Here is a 12,555-nt window from a genome sequence, read left to right as displayed (position 1 = left end):
CTGTGTGTGGGCTTTCTCTAGTTGCGGCAGGCATGGGCTACTCTTCGTTGCAGTGCAAAGGCTTCTCATTGCGGTGGCTTCTCTTGTTGTGGAGCATGGGCTCTAGGCGCGCGGGCTCAGTAGTTGAGGCTCGCGGGCTCTAGAGTGCAGGCTCAGTAGTTGTGGCGCACGGGCTTAGCTGCTTTGCGGCATGTGGGATCTTCCTGGACCAGGACTCAAACCCGTGTCCCCTGCACTGGCAGGCGGATTCTTAACCACTGCGCCACTAGGGAAGTCCCGGTCTTGGTACTCGTGTTGAAAGTCAATTGACCACAAATTTAAGAGTTTATTTTTGGATTCTCAATTCCAGTCCATTGATCTATATATGTCTATCATTATGCCAGTATCACTGTCTCTCTTTTTTTTTTTTTACGCTGTCTTGATTTCTGTAGCTTTTTTTTTTTTTTTTTGCGGTACGCGGGCCTCTCACTGTTGTGGCCTCTCCCGTTGTGGAGCACAGGCTCCAGACGCACAGGCTCAGCGGCCATGGCTCACAGGCCCAGCCGCTCCGCGGCATGTGGGATCTTCCCGGACCAGGGCACAAACCCGTGTCCCCTGCATCGGCAGGCGGACTCTCAATCACTGCGCCACCAGGGAAGCCCAAAGATATCTTTCTTTTTTAATATTTATTTATTTATCTGGTTGCTCCAGGTCTTAGTTGCGGCAGGCAGGCTCCTTAGTTGTAGCATGCGAACTCTTAGTTGCAGCATACATGTGGGATCTAGTTCCCTGACCAGGGATCGAACCCAGGGCCCCTGCATTGGGACCTTGGAGTCTTATCCACTGTTCCACCAGGGAAGGCCGATTTCTGTAGCTTTATAGTAAGTTTTTAAGTTGAGAAGTGTGAGTCCTTTAACTTCATTCTTCCTTTTCAAGATTTCTTGTCTCTTTTGGATCCCTTGCATTTCCATATGATTTTTAGGATAAGCTTGTCAATTTCTGCGGGAAAAAAAAACAAAAACAGCTGGGATTTTGATAGAAGTGCACTGAATGTGTAGGTCTTAGCAATACTAAGTCTTCTCATCCATAAATACGGGATAGCTTTCCATTTACTTAGGGCTTCTTTAATTTCTTTGAACTGTGTTTTATAGTTTTCAGTGTATATGTTTCATACTTCTTTGGTTCGATTTATTCTTTCTGACGCTATTGTAAATAAATGGAATTGTTTTCTTAATTTCCTTTTTGGAAATTCATTCATTGTAGTATATAGAAATAGAATTGGTTTTCATATGTTGTTCTCGCATCCTGCAACCTTGCTGAACTCGTTGATCAGTCTAATGGATGGGATTAATATGTGAAATTGAAGTTGAAATTCATGGGTTGGATAGCTTGTGGTGGGCTAGAGTGGCTAGAGAAGATTTCTTGAAATAAAAAACCAAAAAACAATCAGACAAACAAAAACCTTGGGATTTGGCTTGGCTGACAAGAGAGGTCATTTTTAGGGCAGGTCGGCCACACGAACATAGGGAAAAGGGGGCATGAGTTGAGTCAGTGCAGACGGAGCTGCCGCAGAGCTGTTGTAGGAGAGCTGTAGCACTCCAGCACTGTGACTCCACTCAGATCTCTGCTGCTCACCGACAGTCCTGTACCTTCCATTCACCTGTTATTAACTCCCTAAAGCAGCTCGGTCTCTCTGAATGGGTCCATTGACCCTCTGCCTTGGAATCACCCAGGGGATCTGTTAAACATACAGATTCCTGCTCCTCATGCCAGACCTACGGTGCTAACTCAGAATCTCTGGAGAAGGATCCTAGGATTCTTACATATCCTAAAGGGCCCTGTGTAGCATCTGTTCCAAGTTTTTCCACCTCATTCCTCAAGCCCCACACTCCTACTTAGCAGAAGATCTTCCCTCTGACATAATCATTTAAGTCAAGGTCATTGGGTATTCACGGAGCTCCCCCATCTTCCTTCCTCTTTGACCTCAACAGACCAGTGTCCCTTCACGTCTCATCTCTTCCTGTCCTTAACTGTCTGGGGCCTCATTTTCCTCACACAACTGAGAGGAAGCTGGACTGGGTAAAAAGTCTGCTCTGCAGTTTCAGGGGACAGAATTAAATTCAGAGTGGGAATCTCAGGCAGGGACCAGTGTCGCTTCACGTCTCATCTCTTCCTGTCCTTCTCTCTCCCTCCTTCATTAGTTACCCGCACCCTTGTCCCCATCCCTTTCCACCTCCCAGCAGCTGGCTGGACAAGAAGCAGGCTGCTGAGAACGAAGTCTGAGCGCCAAGTGATAGAGCTGGAGAAGGCCTACAGTAGCATCACTACAGAGCTGTGCCTGTGTGCAGAGGCGACCAGGACCGCCTGGTGGCTTCCCAGGAGCAGAGCACCTCCCTCTGGGGGTGCCTCTTCTAGATCATCATCGAAGAGGGTGGCCAGGCACAAGGACAGGCAGATATTGGAAGGGCCCACATTTAAAGCCAGATCAATGGCATAAATCGTATTTGAACTGTGGTATTACTCATTTCTGGGCATTCTGAATCCTTGGGTATGTGTGTCAGGGAGAAATAGGCACTGTTGTATTTCATCATTGCTGTAATCCAGTGGAAGATACAGTTTACATACTAATACATACATACATACATATGCACACATGTATATCATTTAAAAAATCAATTCGTCAGGCATCATCAGTCTCCTCTCTTTTTGTCCTCTTCCCTTCCATAAGCATGAGAGATCTTCCCTATTTTGCAAACCCTTGTGTCTGACCTGCTGCCTCCTCTGCTTTTCCCCCTTCCTCTCAAAGTCAGACTTCTCCAGAGAGGGTGCTGCACCCAGAGCCTTCACTTCCTCATCACCCTGCCTCCCCAGCCCCCGCTGTCTGCCTTCTGCTCTCACAGCTGCAGTTTCCACAGGGATGCCCAGTGGTTCCCCCAGTGCTAAGGCCAGTGGCATTTCTCTCAGTCCTCTTTGACTGCCTCCCCTCTGGTGTCTGTTCTGTTCGCCGGTGTGCAGCACGTGGCCCTTCCTCAGAGGCTGGCCTTGGCCCTTCTAGTCCTCTTTCCCTGTGCACTCACCCTGGCCACCATGTCTCACACTCACAAACGTCCTCTAAATCTTTATCTCCAGACCCTTGTTTCTAGCTGCCTGTTAGACATTTACTTCTGTGCATCCCCTAACATCTCACACTCAACATCCAAACCCAAACTACTGTCCCTTAGCAGGGCCTGGCTTGCCCACTCTTCAGTTCTTGTCACCACTCAGATACCACCTCTTCCAGGGAGCCTGCCTGAGATTCCCACTCTGAATTTAATTCTGTCCCCAGAAACTGCAGAGCAGACTTTTTACCCAGTCCAGCTTCCTCTCAGTTGTGTGAGGAAGATGAGGCCCCAGACAGTTAAATACTTGCTCGGAGACACACAGCTCCGTTCCCGCTAGAAAGTCACTCTCCAGCGCTCTTGCCTCTACTCCAGACTTGAGTGCCGTTGACTGCTCTCATGGCGTGTAATCATAAACCGTAACGTGTCCATGTTGGGGTGCTTGGCCTGCCTGTAAAATCATAAGGCCCTTGAGGGACCATCCATGGTTCTCATATACCATTGAGATCCGCATTGTGCCTAATTGAGGACTTGTGATGCAGTCAGTGCACGATAAATATTTAATGGATAAATGAAAGAAGGTGAAGTCACCTGACAGGTCTCCCCTGATTAGGGCCCAGCCCAGTGCAGGGCCGATATAGACACTCACTCAGGCAATATTTATCGGTTGGTTAATGATGGGGCAACTTCAAATACCTGGCTTAGGTGCTGGGACTCCCATGAGCAGCGGGGGGCCATGCCCATTCTGGGCAGAGGAGTAAGATCAGGAAAGTGCTGTTTCTGGCAGCAGCAGCAGAAGGCAGGATGGCGAGGCGGGCGCTCCGGGAAGGAGGAGTGAAGGGATGGGTCTGGGGTGGCACCTTCAGGAGTGGAGAGGAGGAGACAAATGGGCATCTTGAAGGGAGAAAGGACAGGGTGAGTGTGAGGTGGAGAAGGAAGGGAGGGAGAAGAAGATGCTGCAGAGGTGGACTTTGGTGAAGATTGTGCTGCTATTAAGAAGCAGAGGGCCCTCCCTGGTGGCGCAGTGGTTAAGAATCTGCCTGCCAATGCAGGGGACACGGGTTCGAGCCCTGGTCCGGGAAGATCCCACATGCCGTGGAGCAACTAAGCCCGTGCGCCACAACTACTGAGCCTGCGCTGTAGAGCCCACGAGCCACAACTGCTGAGCCCGGGTGCCTAGAGCCTGTACTCCACAACAAGAGAAGCCACAACACCGAGAAGCCCGTGCACCGCAAGGAAGAGTAGCCCCTGCTCACTGCACTAGAGAAAGCCCACGCGCAGCAAGGAAGACCCAATGCAGCCAAAACTAACTAACTAACTAACTAAATAATAAAAACTAAAACGAAATAACTTGTGCCAGGCACCGTCTTAAGCATTTTATGGGCATCGCCTCGTTTGAAGTTGACCCCAGCCCAGAGGTGGGTACTCAGGTATCCCCGTGGTGCAGACAAGGCCACAGGCTCTCAGTTTGTCACCAAGTGTGGAAGCAGCCGCGTGTCTGGATAGCCAGAGGGGCTCTGACTTCCGTTTTCTCTCCCCTCCTTCTGACTTTTCCCCTAGAACATGAACTCTGGCCCAGGCCAGGAAGAGGGCACCTGGCCGCCAGGCCCCCCTGCAGCCCCACGTAGTCGTGTTCACCCTCGTCTCCTGGTTGAATAGCTCTTCCGTGTTTCTCGCTACATGGCCCTGTTCTGAGGTGCTGGCGCCTTACTCTTCCTCCCTCCCCCCCCAGGACCCTGCTGGAATCTTTGAGCTGGTGGAGGTGGTCGGCAATGGAACCTACGGGCAGGTGTACAAGGTGAGGCTGTGTGCAGCAGCGGGGCCCACCCCCGTGGGCCTGCTCTGGAGCGGGCCCCAGCCTGGAGATTTGAGGGGGGCGGGGGGCCCTGGCAAAGGGCAGGGGAAGGCCAGGGAGGGAGGGCGAGGAGAGGGATAAACGTCATGAGGGAAGGAAGCAGCAAGAAGTGGGGTGTTTTGGCTGGGCTCTGAGGTTAGAACTAGTCCTGGGTGTGGCGGGAACAGTCTGGAGCTGGGTGGGGTATGGGACAGGGACACGGAGCAGGGGGAGGGGTCTGGGGACATGTGTGTCGGAGCTCAGAGGTGCAGTTTTGGCTTCTCCTGAGACCACACGACTCAGGGTTGGTGGGACCTAGTGGGTAACCTGCAGAGGGGAAGCAGCTGTCTTGAGCTCCCCTGAGTGGCCTGCTGCAGGGCTGGAGCCCGCGCTCAGGCCCTCTGCTTTTGGGGCCGCCTCTCCCCCCACAGAAGTGGCATTTCCCTGACCACTGATTGTGGCTGTTAGCCTGGCCAGCCCAGCCCTTTCACGTGGTCTGACCACTGGTCACACTTGACTGGGGGGAGGCAGTTGCAGCAGAGAGATGTTCAAGGCAGGTGCTGCCCCAGAGCACATACCTGGCTGCCTTGTCTCCAGATACGATGCTTGGTCTTTTCACAAGTCTCCTCTGCATCACAGGGGCCTGCGTTTCCTGGGTCACTGGGACCACCTGCCTGTCTCTTACCCTTCTTCCCCGTAAGCTTTGGGAAGCAGGCGCTCCCCCCATCCCCCCATCTCTTGCCTAGTTGTTGCCATGGAAATAGCAGCTCTGTGTTCTACTGCTTCTCTGGGCTTGGGGTCGTGAAAGACTGCTGAGGATAAAAATAATCCATGGCTGGCAATACCCCGACCCCACTCTTTCCCAGGAAGCCTTGGACTTTCATACCCAAGCCTGAGATGGCTCCTGTTAGGAATTTCGGAAGGATGGGGGGCGGTGGGGGGGGATGGCAGGGACACACTCTAGAAGAAGTCTCTTCCCGTTAGCACAGGTGATGGCATTGACATGTCAGTCAGCCCTTCTGTGTTCCTCCGAGTTCCCTAAAATCTCAGCTCTATTCTTTCCTGTGGACAATAATAAAAAGCCTTGTGGGGGTGGTGATTCTGGGAAAGGCCTCCTGACCAGAGGGGATGGATCAGGAAAGCACCCAGCAGTTTGTCTTGCACAGAAGATGCTGGAGAGGCAGAGCCCTCCCAGCCTCGTCCCCCAGCTCCCCCCAGCTCCGTCTGAGGATGGACAGGTATCTTTTACTCCCCATTCTAACTTTCAGACTGGGACGTCTAAGCCAAAGTGCCTGGAGCAGAGCCCAAGGGTCTCTCGCTCATCCCTCTTGAGCGTTTCAGGGGAGGAGACCCTTCATCTTTATCCAGCGTAGCACTTGGAATCCAGCCTCGGTGGTTTTCCTGCAGCCCTCTGTCTATGACCAACCCATAAACTGAGGTGTCTAGCCACCACGAGGGGCACTTTGTAGGACAGAAGACAGCCAAAAGTTGTGGCCTCTCCCATATTAAGCCCTTCCTGAGCATAGACCCTGATCCCTCCATGCCTGGCTCTCTGTCCCGCAGGGTCGGCATGTCAAGACCGGGCAGCTGGCTGCCATCAAGGTCATGGATGTCACGGAGGTAGGGAGCTGTGCGGGGCAGAGGGAGGGTCAGAGCATTGAGAAGGGGGCTGGGAGGGACTCTCAGGGCTCACCTCCCCGAATTCACCTAGGATGAGGAGGAAGAGATCAAGCAGGAGATCAACATGTTGAAAAAATACTCTCACCACCGCAACATCGCCACCTACTATGGGGCCTTCATCAAGAAGAGCCCCCCTGGGAACGACGACCAGCTCTGGGTGAGACGCGCCCCTGGCCTGCCCACCTGCCCCTCCCCCAGTTAGTCCATCCATTCTCCCGCCTTTGTGCACAGCTCCTGGGAAAGCAACACATCAAAATATTTGTGGGTGTTGGCAAGACCCGAACCCCTCCTGGCAGTGCACAAAACTGTGGACGATTACTCAGCCACAGCTTGCTGTAGCTCTTTTGGGCCTCCCCCAGATTCTCTCCTGGCCAAGAACATTCCTAAGAGTCGTCGCCCTCCCTAGCCTGGGCACTGGTGCCAGCTGATTCCCCAGCCTCACCCTTTCTGGTGCTCAGCCCAGCACAGAGGAGAGGGCAGAAGGGAGCACAGCCATGGCTGGGGGGCTGGGGCTCATGCCAGGTCCCCCCTCCCAGCAGTTGCCAGACAAGTACTTATTGAGCACCCTCTATGCACCCTGCACAGATAGTCGTGAGTTGTGGTCCCTGCCTCCAAGGCACTTAGTCTTTTTTTGGGAGACAGACAGACAGACACACACACACACAGAAAGGTGAGTAACACGTCAGGTAGTGTGTAGTGGGTGATCATTGAGGGCTAGAAGCTGAGCGCTAGTGACCAGGTGCCCCGCTGTGGACCTGACGGACACCATCCTCCCCTCCTCCCCCCCCCCTCCCCCCCCCCCGTGCTCTGCTGTGGGAGTTGCAGGCCCCAGATGCGGGCCGTATGCAAATTACCTCTAGTGTGCACACAAATGTATGTATCCCAGCCAACATTTTTTTTTTGCGGTAGATGCGGCTTTTAGAAAACGTACAGTGAAAACATTTGGACAGGCATACTGATCCCCTGGGACTTTTTTGGCCGCTGCCTCTGGGTCCCTTGAGGAGACCAGCTGGGAGCTCTTCTCATCTCCCTGCCTCGGCCCTGCCCGTTTGCATAGTTTCTGCCGAAGTCTCCCAGGTTCCCTCTTGCAGTTCTTTGGTAGCCCCATGCACTGTTTTGTCTCTAGCAGACCTGGGGATTTCTGACTCTTAGCCCCTTTCTTCTCTCTCGGTCAGGAATTGGCCAACTTTTTCTGTGAAGGGCCAGCTAGTAAATATCTGGGGCTCTGTGGGTCATAAAGTTTCCAACAACTGTTCACCTCAGCCATAGATAATGCATACATGGGAATAGGAGTGTCACTGGATCCCCAAAGATCTTTATGTAAGACACTAAGGTTGGAATTTCATCAGATTCTTCCTTTGATATTTTTAAAAATTAAAAAAATTTTTTTGGCCGTGGCATGTGGGATCTTAGTTCCCTGACCAGGGATCAAACTCGCGCCCCCTGCAGTAGAAGCATGGAATGTTCACCACTGGACCACCAGGGAAGTCCCCTTTCTTTGATTTTTTTTTTTTATTCCAACCATTTAAAAATGTAAAAACCACGCTTAGCTTCCTGGCCGTAGACTGCCGACCCCTGCTCCAGAGGAGGGGTTCTTAGCCGACCTCTGCTCCAGAGGAGTGGTTCTTAGCCGACCCCTGCTCCAGAGGAGGGGTTCTTAGCCGACCCCTGCTCCAGAGGAGGGGTTCTTAACCGTTTGGGGTTTACGGATCCCAGTGAGGATCTGATGGAAGCTTCGGACCCTTCCCCAGGGAAGATGCACAAACCCACATCATTTTGTCTACAATTTTAGGGATTCCTTGGGCTCCTACTCAGGACCCAGACCATCTCCCTCAGCCCACCCACCTTTCCCAGATGTGTCCCCTTCCCCTTTCTTCCCTGATCTCAGCAAGTTCCGTAGCCTTTATGAGGGGTCTCATGGCCCCTGCTCTCCAGCTCATACCAGTTCTGGCCCCAAGGACTCCAGTCCTCCTCCAGGGGCCTGGCAGGGGAAGGAGGCCTTGCCTGACAGATGCTTTTCCTTCCGGTGCCTCCCTGGGACCATAGCTGGTGATGGAGTTCTGTGGTGCTGGTTCTGTGACAGACCTGGTGAAGAACACGAAAGGGAACGCCCTGAAGGAGGACTGTATCGCCTACATCTGCAGGGAGATTCTCCGGGTGAGTGCCAGGGCCCTCCCCGCCTCCTCCTCCTGGGCCAGCCCCTGTGGAGCGTCTCCCTGGACGTGGACCCTCCCCGCACGCACAGGGAAGGAGATGGAGCTGTGCCCTCTTGAAGGAGCAGAGGGCCTGATGCCGGTGGGGGTGGAGGCTGAGTGCCAACCTTGGAGAACACTCAGAGGAAATGGGCGCCTCTGTTTCCCAGCACCGCCCCTTCTCCACCTGCAACCTGGCAGCTGGATTCTCCAGAGCCACCACTCTGAGGAAGCTCCCCGCAAAGTTCAGCCTGTACTTGGGCCCCTGGGTGGAGAGGGGCAGCTCCCTCAGCCCAGCCCAGCCCAGCCCAGACTGATGCCTCCCCCTCCCCTCGGCTCACATCCTTGTCCTCTAACACCAAGGCTCCTTCCCTCTCTCCTGCCCCAGGGTCTGGCCCATCTCCACGCCCACAAGGTGATCCACCGAGACATCAAGGGGCAGAATGTGCTACTGACAGAGAATGCCGAGGTCAAGCTAGGTACGCCGACGCCCTCTGACCTCCAGCACGGAATGGGCCCCATTATTCATTCCCTCCGGTGGCCCAAGTCCAACTACCCATGGGCTGGGAGGTTTGCTCCTCTCCTTCTGCTGAAAATCACCCGAGAACTTGTTTTTCCTGCTCCCTGTTAGGTCCCAGGTGCTGTGCAGGCCCCTCTGGGGAGATGGGATTGTTTGGCTCCTTCCGCCTGGAATGCTGTCCCTTGGTCCTTTCACCTTGGTTTTTCCCCCAGACGCAGGAAGACTAAGTCAGGGTCTTTGGGATGTTGATGGGGTGAAGAGATGGCCGGGAGTGGCCAGGTAGGACTCGCGGACGCCAGCACAGACGAGGGAGCAGACGTGGTGCTCCATCACAGCCTCTCCCTCTGTCCTCCCAGTGGATTTCGGGGTGAGCGCGCAGCTGGACCGCACCGTGGGCAGGCGGAACACTTTCATCGGGACCCCCTACTGGATGGCCCCCGAGGTCATCGCTTGCGATGAGAACCCTGATGCCACCTACGATTACAGGGTACGGAGCAGAGAGTAGGCGCATGGAGGCAGCCAAGGGCAGGAAGGAGGTGTGGGGGCAGTGGGTGGATTGAAAAATAGGGGGAGCTTGAGCAGGTTGGGGAGCAAAATGACGACCTAGGGTCGTGTTAGCAGTGAGAGGTCGAGGAACGTTTTGTGGTCAGGAAAGTACGGATGGGAAGGTTGGGGGAGTTGGAGGACAGCGCAGGTTGGAGCACAGGGGCCTCAGGAAGGGCGTGGACCAGGAAGAGTGGTCGGGAATGTTCACCTGTCCCTCTTCTCTTGCCTCCACAGAGTGACATTTGGTCTTTAGGAATCACAGCCATCGAGATGGCAGAGGGAGCCCCCCGTAAGTGCGGAGCCTGGGAGAGAAGGGAGAGCCCAGAAAGAGCTAGAGGGAGGAGGTGGGTCGCGGGAGGCCTGTGGCGAGGAGGACTGCAGGCTCTTGGCCGGGCGGGAGGGGCTGATTGCGTCTCTTCCGTGCGCCAGCTCTGTGTGACATGCACCCCATGCGAGCCCTCTTCCTCATCCCCCGGAACCCGCCACCCAGGCTCAAGTCCAAGAAATGGTAGGTCTCTGCGGGGTTGGCGTCTAGGAAGGAGGCCCTCGGACAAGGCCTCCACCTCACCCCCTGCACCCAGGCTTGGGTCTGCACCAGAGAAGAGGGGGCGGACGGGGGCGGCACTGCAGCTGGGGAGCCAGGAGCCTGGTGTTGGGATACGGGGGAGACAGGAGGGAAGTCAGGGTGGATTCCCCCCTTCCTCCTGGAATCACCCCCCTTCCGAGGGGGCCCTCCCAGTGTGAGCCACCATCGTTTCCAGGTCTAAGAAGTTCATCGACTTCATTGACACGTGTCTCATCAAGACTTACCTGAGCCGCCCACCGACGGAGCAGCTGCTCAAGTTCCCGTTCATCCGCGACCAGCCCACCGAGCGGCAGGTCCGCATCCAGCTCAAGGACCACATCGACCGATCCCGGAAGAAACGAGGCGAGAAAGGTCAGTGGGCAGAGGGAGGTGGCGGGTCTGGGACACACACAGCCCCTGCTCCTCTTCACCAGCCCTGGCTCCTCCTGGCTCCCTTTCAGGCCCCCTTCCAGCCCCAGCTCTCCCTGTCCAAAGAGATCTCCTTTCCCAAACTTCCAACCCCAGAGGGCTGTTTCCTCTGTCACCACCTGATTTAAGTCCGCCTTCCACATGAGGGCTCATGTTGAGCACGTGCATGTGTGAGTGCGTGTACACCTCCCACCACATCCCGCCCACGGTGGGGTCTAATCCCGCATCTGTGTCCAGGCCCAAACCTGCGACCCACCATCACCCCGTTACTCCAAGGAGGCGGGTGGGGACCCAGGAGCGTGGCCATCCAGACAGACCTTATTGGTTATCCCCATCTAAGGTTTCCCTAGCCCAGGGTGGGGTCTGGGGCACTGGGTGAAGAAACAGCAGTGATCTCCCCCCCTGCAGAGGAGACAGAATATGAGTACAGTGGCAGCGAAGAGGAAGACGACAGCCATGGAGAGGAAGGAGAGCCAAGGTGGGCTTGGCAGGCGGAGGTTGGGGACCATCGCTTACCGTCTGCAGGGGCAACAGTGGTCCTTGGCTTGGGGACTCAGTCTGGGGGTGGTGGGCACAGACAGGTAGACCCATAAGATGGAATCCCTGGGTGCTAGATGGAATGGAACGAACGAATGAGCAAGAGGTGTGCGAGGGGGATTCAGGGCTGCAGGCTGGGATGTTAAAGGAATCAGGGCCTGAAAGGGGGCAGAGGGAGGGCAGGTCCCCCGGGAGTGGCCAGAGGCAGACCATCTGGCCTGGTCGGGTGAAGCGCCCATTTAGGGCTCCCAGGGATGAGGGTGGGTTCTGACCCCGATCCTCCGTGTGCGGTCCTGACCCAGCTCCATCATGAATGTGCCGGGGGAGTCGACCCTCCGCCGGGAATTCCTCCGGCTCCAGCAGGAGAACAAGAGCAACTCTGAGGCTTTAAAGCAGCAGCAGCAGCTGCAGCAGCAGCAACAGCGAGACCCAGAGGCGCACATCAAGCACCTGCTGCACCAGCGGCAGCGACGCATAGAGGAGCAGAAGGAAGAGCGGCGGCGGGTTGAGGAGGTGGGGTGGGGGCGTTGAGGGGGCGGGGCACTCGAGGGGCGGAGGGTGTTGAGGGGGCGGGGCACTTGAGGGGCGGAGGGTGTTGAGGGGGCGGGGTCCTCCCGGAAGGGCCTCCTGACCAGGTTACTGGTCCTACCCCTGGTCCCCCTAGGACAGCAGGGAAAAGAGGGCGTGAGTGGGGCCTTCCCAGCCTCTTGCTCTCAGGTTTGTATAGGAGGGCTCTGTCCTCTGTTAGGCGTACCCGCCAGCCCTACGTAGGTGGTTGTGCCATCAGCGTCCCTTCAGAGCAGAGATTTTTCTGAAAAGCCACACTCTCCCCGCTCCTTGTTTCTGCACGTAAACCTCCAGTCCGGGTTTGTCTGCTCCTTTACCTTCAGTCCCGGGGAGCTGGGGGTCTGTGTACTAACACTTCAGTGCCCTGGGCATCGGTCTCTCCAGCAGCTGCTCCCTTTGAACATGAAGAAGATCCTTCTAAAGACCCTCCTTTTACCTTTGGTTGTTTGGGCTTACATTTGCTCTGTACAGGCTTGTCAATCGCACTCATTGGAGGTGGGTGGGAGAAATTCATTTTAATTTATAGGGAATCTTATTTATTTATTTTTGAGAATCTCATTTTTAAATACGGGCAGTTTTTTAAATCACCAACTTAAAAAATAAATACT

At 54.9% G+C, this 12,555-nt stretch overlaps 1 protein-coding gene across 13 annotated transcripts in view; it reads left to right on the top strand.

Moving 5' to 3' along the window:
- The window catches only part of MINK1 (misshapen like kinase 1), a 48,202-nt gene that overhangs the window by 26,479 nt on the left and 9,168 nt on the right, over positions 1 to 12,555 (top strand). For 12 of the 13 annotated variants that reach the window (XM_030862168.2, XM_060290439.1, XM_030862160.2 and 9 more), the window contains exons 2-12: positions 4,810 to 4,875; positions 6,475 to 6,531; positions 6,623 to 6,748; positions 8,638 to 8,748; positions 9,172 to 9,262; positions 9,660 to 9,790; positions 10,084 to 10,138; positions 10,279 to 10,357; positions 10,611 to 10,786; positions 11,252 to 11,321; positions 11,683 to 11,893. In XM_030862168.2, the coding sequence (XP_030718028.1) occupies positions 4,810 to 4,875; positions 6,475 to 6,531; positions 6,623 to 6,748; positions 8,638 to 8,748; positions 9,172 to 9,262; positions 9,660 to 9,790; positions 10,084 to 10,138; positions 10,279 to 10,357; positions 10,611 to 10,786; positions 11,252 to 11,321; positions 11,683 to 11,893 (1,173 nt within the window). Of the gene's footprint in view, positions 1 to 4,129; positions 4,496 to 4,809; positions 4,876 to 6,474; positions 6,532 to 6,622; positions 6,749 to 8,637; positions 8,749 to 9,171; positions 9,263 to 9,659; positions 9,791 to 10,083; positions 10,139 to 10,278; positions 10,358 to 10,610; positions 10,787 to 11,251; positions 11,322 to 11,682; positions 11,894 to 12,555 lie in introns of all 13 variants that reach the window. The other variant, XM_060290438.2, reaches the window with a different exon arrangement.

The sequence above is a fragment of the Globicephala melas genome, chromosome 20 (assembly GCF_963455315.2).
Source record: "Globicephala melas chromosome 20, mGloMel1.2, whole genome shotgun sequence".
In the NCBI taxonomy this organism is placed as follows: domain Eukaryota; kingdom Metazoa; phylum Chordata; class Mammalia; order Artiodactyla; family Delphinidae; genus Globicephala; species Globicephala melas.
Note: the sequence above shows the minus strand (reverse complement) of the source record. Positions and strands in the feature narration are given on the sequence as shown.